At 40.5% G+C, this 4,509-nt stretch overlaps 1 protein-coding gene across 1 annotated transcript; it reads right to left on the bottom strand.

Annotated features, from left to right (window-relative positions):
• Window positions 1-1,270: 1,270 nt before the first annotated feature.
• LOC132674420 (olfactory receptor 2B8-like) lies at window positions 1,271-2,224 on the bottom strand. The gene has a single exon (XM_081795659.1). The coding sequence runs from the start codon at window positions 2,207-2,209 to the stop codon at window positions 1,271-1,273; it is 939 nt and encodes a 312-aa protein (XP_081651785.1). The 5' UTR covers window positions 2,210-2,224.
• Between the last annotated feature and the right edge of the window lie 2,285 nt (window positions 2,225-4,509).

Here is a 4,509-nt window from a genome sequence, read left to right as displayed (position 1 = left end):
AAAGGAAATGTCTCCTCCCCAAAACCAGGTCCTGTTCTAAGGCCACCTCAGGAACACCTGCCCCTGATCCTCTGATCTCCAGTCATTCACCCTCCCCTTTCCACTTTGACACCCAGCCTCCCTTCCCAGGAAACCACAGGTCCATGGTGGTTCCCAGTCTACACCATAAGGGCTCAAACATGCCACAACACCACTGTGGTGAAAGAGAGCTCTCATTCGTGTCACAAAACAAGCATCCAAAAAGCAGTCACCTGCAAAGGAGGGGTTGCCAGGGGTCTGTGACCTGTTCCTGCCTCCTCCGCGAGCCCGGTCAGAGCGGGACTCTGGCAAACAGTAGCTGCGAAATGTGCAGACTAGGAGGTACAGGAGGGTCTCACAGGGGTGACTGTCCTAAGGCCAGGACAGGGCTAGGAATTAGGGATGCATGAACTGAGAATCTCCCTTCCCTTCTCTGGGCTCATTGGTGCCACAGTGGATGGCCTGGGGGGAGGGATTAAATAGGTGATGGAGATTAAAGAGAGTACATGTGATGATGAAATGTGGAATCACTGTATTGTACACCAGAAAGTAATATTAATACTGAAGTTAACTCTAATGGAATGACAATAAAAATTTAATTAAACACTAAAATCATAAAAATCAATTCTAATGAAAAATTTTTTTTGAAAAACAAAGAACTGTGTTTCAAGATGAAAACAGTATCACAAGGGCGAGATTACACCACGGCTTGATAGCTGAATTGCTCTATCAGGATAGATGTTGGCATATTTTCTCTCACCTAAGTTTGATTTCCCACAGTTGTCCTCCTACTCTGGGAAAAAGCTGTGATCCAGTCAGGCCACAGACGTTGTAATAGAGCCATGATCTGACTGTGAGAAGAAGAAATAGCCTCCAGAAATTGCTAGAATTTTCTACAATATTGATATTTATTAGCGTGTTCTGGTCATTTTTATTCTTATATTGGTATGCTTTCATGGTGTGTGTGTCACTGTCCTTTGCAATTAGAAATGGGATAGTGTTCCCAAATGGGAGTGAACTAAGAAAATCCTCTGAAACTTTTTACAGTATTAATATGATGCAGATGGTGTAGGTACACTACCTCAGCATCTCTGGAGGCTGCAATGCATCCATGAACTTAGAGTTTGAATACTCACTTGCATAAAGAATGAATTAAGAAAGTTCCCTTGAGAGTTGTCAGGTGAAATGTTGAGGACACAGAAATCATAAAGACTCTGTATTCAAAGCCTTTCATGAAAGGGTCTTCCTTCAGTCATCTGGAGTCATAGCCCCTACACAACACCTTTCTCACTGCTCCCATCACATCCTTGTTCCGCAGGGTATATATGAAGGGGTTGACCATGGGGGTGATGATGGTGTAGAAGAGAGAAATGAACTTGCCCAGATCTTGGGAGTAGTTGTTGCTGGGCTGGAGGTAAGCATAGATGGCCGTGCCATAGAACAGGGAGACCACCGTGAGGTGGGACCCACATGTCCCAAACACTTTCCTCTGTCCAGCGGCTGACTTTATTCTTAACACTGCCCTGACAATTCGACCATAGGAGAACGTGATTAATGCCACAGGTATGAGGAGAATGATCACACTGACAAAGAAGAGCTCAGACTCATTCACAGTAGTGTCAACACAGGCAAGCTTGAGCAATGGGGGGACCTCACAAAAGAAGTGGTGTATTTTATTTCTCCCACAAAGTGGTACAAGGAAGGTGAGCACCGTCTGCAACGAGGCGTTGGCAAAACCAATGAACCACGATGCAGAAGCCATCAGGGCACAGAGACGGGGGTGCATGATCACTGCGTAGTGCAGGGGCCTGCAGACGGCTGCATAGCGGTCAAATGCCATCACCCCTAACAGAATGCATTCTGTGCATCCCAACCCTAGAGCGATGAACAGCTGAGCTACACAGGCACCAAAGGAGATAGACTTGTCTGGTCCCCTGAGATGAACCAGCAGCTGAGGAACAGTGCTGGTCGTGTAACACAGGTCCAGAAAGCTTAGGTTGGACAGGAAAAAGTACATGGGAGTCTGCAGGTGTGGGTCCAGGCGGGACAATGCAATGATGCTTGTGTTTCCCAGGAGGGTGAGCAGATAGAAGATCAGAAGAACCACAAAGAGGACTCGCTCCAGCTGAGGCCGGTCAGAGAAACCCAGCAGGATAAAGCCAGTAAAAAAACTTCCATTTTTCTGGTCCATTCTTTCTTACCACATGTTTCCTGTCAAGACCAAGTATTTAGCAATTTTTAAAACAAATCTTCAAAAAGAAAACAACTTGGTAGGGGGTTGAAATGATCTTATGAAAAGACAAGGGCATGGAATGTATCAGCAATAACGTGAATAAATGCTGTACTCCCTGAAATTGACGTAGCTTATATCAATATAGTTCCACATTATCGCCAAAAGGTAATTATTAATATTTAATATGAGAAAAGTGAAATAATGGACATTTTGTTTGCATCAGTCAAAGGAATATAAGGTGTATCAGTCTGCACTTACTAGAACTTGAAGTACTGTAAAAATGTGTGTACCTTCCAGACTTAAAGTTCTATAAAATGTATAAGGGAAAAGAGGAAGAGCTCAGAAAGAATCAGAAAGAGATGCAGAGAGAAGGAGAGATGTTAATACAAATATGTGTCTCCTGATTCTACACAACTGGATTTGCACACACCTCACATGTAATAAAATATAACAACAGGGGCATGTAAGTGGCTCAGTGGGTTAAGCATCCGACTCGATTTCACCTGGGGCCATGATCTCATGCAGCATGGAATTAATCCCTATGTCAGACTCTTTGATGACAGCACTGAGACTGCTTGAGATTCCATCTCTCTCTGTCTCTGTGCACCTTCCCTGCTCCCCTACTCTCTCTCTCCCTCTAAAATATAATAAACATTAAGATAAAATAAACATTAATAAACATTAAATAAAGAATAAAATAAACATTAAAATATATAAAATAAACATATATATGTATATCTGCATACATATATGTATATATGTATGTATATATAACTTAATGTGTACAAGCATTCTGACATAAGAAATTATTACCTAGGATGTACTTATATGAAGAATTCAATTACATTCAAAATCTCACCACTATTTCTGCATAAACATTTTGGCAGTATTGCCTCTCTAACTAATGTATTATATTTGGGAAAGACACAGTTTTGGGGGGATTTTTTTCGTATTTGTAAAACAATAAACAATCAGAGAGAACCCGAAAAACCACTGTTCAATTACAGTGATCAACTTTTCCTGAAAAATGCTTCAAATGACCATACCAACTTAACTCAGAAAATTCATTGGCCATGCAGAGCCAGCTGGAATCTGAACTCTAAAATCCAGTGACCAACACTTTCCTCTTCCTTCTGCAGATTTCCATTGCACATATTACCAATTAGAGTTGGTAAAATTCCTGAAAGAGGTAAGATTATTCCTTATCGACATCCTAATCAGAATAAACATTTTAGAAAGTTATCCGACCATGTAATTATGTACAACCTGACATGATTTACATCACTCCCTATGATAAAATAAAGAGATAAACACACAGAGATAAAGACAGTTACGTTCTCAGAGCAATGACAGGTCAAAGAGCTATAATGCAAAACTTAAAGTAGTATATGGAAAGGCATAAATAAACCAATATTTTGGTATTATACCAAATCTCAGACATCTGTCCACATTACGTCAATGATCACCTTTCTGGGAGCTACCTTGCAGAGTTAGTGACACTGGACCAAACACATTGCCATGTACGAGGCTGGGTGATGACCATTTTCACCAATGCTTACTGTAACTGAAGAAGATGAACAGTTATACACTGACCAAAGAGGCATCAGAAACTGAGTCCTTCAGTTGTATCATATTCAAATGGCTGGGATACCGTGCATTTTTAATTCTTGTAAGACTTTAAAATCTGAATCAGGTTCAATGGGGAGGACCCATTGGTGTGTGAAAGAAACAGGTACAAAATGGGCATAAAATATTCATAATATTTGAAGAGAGGATATGGTATTTCAAACTATTTTTACCTCCTATGATTTTGTATAAACATCTGATCTGTGGTCTCCACCAAAAAAAAAAATCTATTCAGAAAAATTTTCTTAATAGAAATGGACAGTCTAAGTGTGCAAAACAGGACATGTCCTCTGACTAACACCTGCTCAGAAAAACAAATAAAAAAAAAAACCCTGCTTCAGTCTCATGCACACACGCACACATATCGATACATTTACCTGAAATAAATTGCCCAGAAACTTTTTAATGTGCCTGCGTAAGGAAGCACTACCCAAGTGAGCAAAGACAAAAATAAAATGTAAACTCATCCCAAGAAAACACCGATATACTACTGTACCTTTAGAATAAAATCATGATATATGTTAACAATATTATGTCAATCAGGACAAAGAAGACAGTTGAGAAAAGATAAAATCCTGGTGAGATGAACTTGTACATATGATTTGCTGCTTTCCAGGATCGTGTGTGTGTGT

This window comes from Panthera onca, chromosome B2 (assembly GCF_046562875.1).
Source record: "Panthera onca isolate mPanOnc1 chromosome B2, mPanOnc1 haplotype 2, whole genome shotgun sequence".
Classification (NCBI taxonomy): domain Eukaryota; kingdom Metazoa; phylum Chordata; class Mammalia; order Carnivora; family Felidae; genus Panthera; species Panthera onca.
The sequence above is the reverse complement of the archived record's forward strand: the minus strand, read 5'-3'. Positions and strand labels throughout refer to the sequence as shown.

What these genes read in the sequence shown, in the direction of transcription:
- LOC132674420 (XM_081795659.1), bottom strand. Translation starts at nt 2,209, where the DNA reads ATGGACCAGAAAAATGGAAGTTTTTTTACTGGCTTTATCCTGCTGGGT.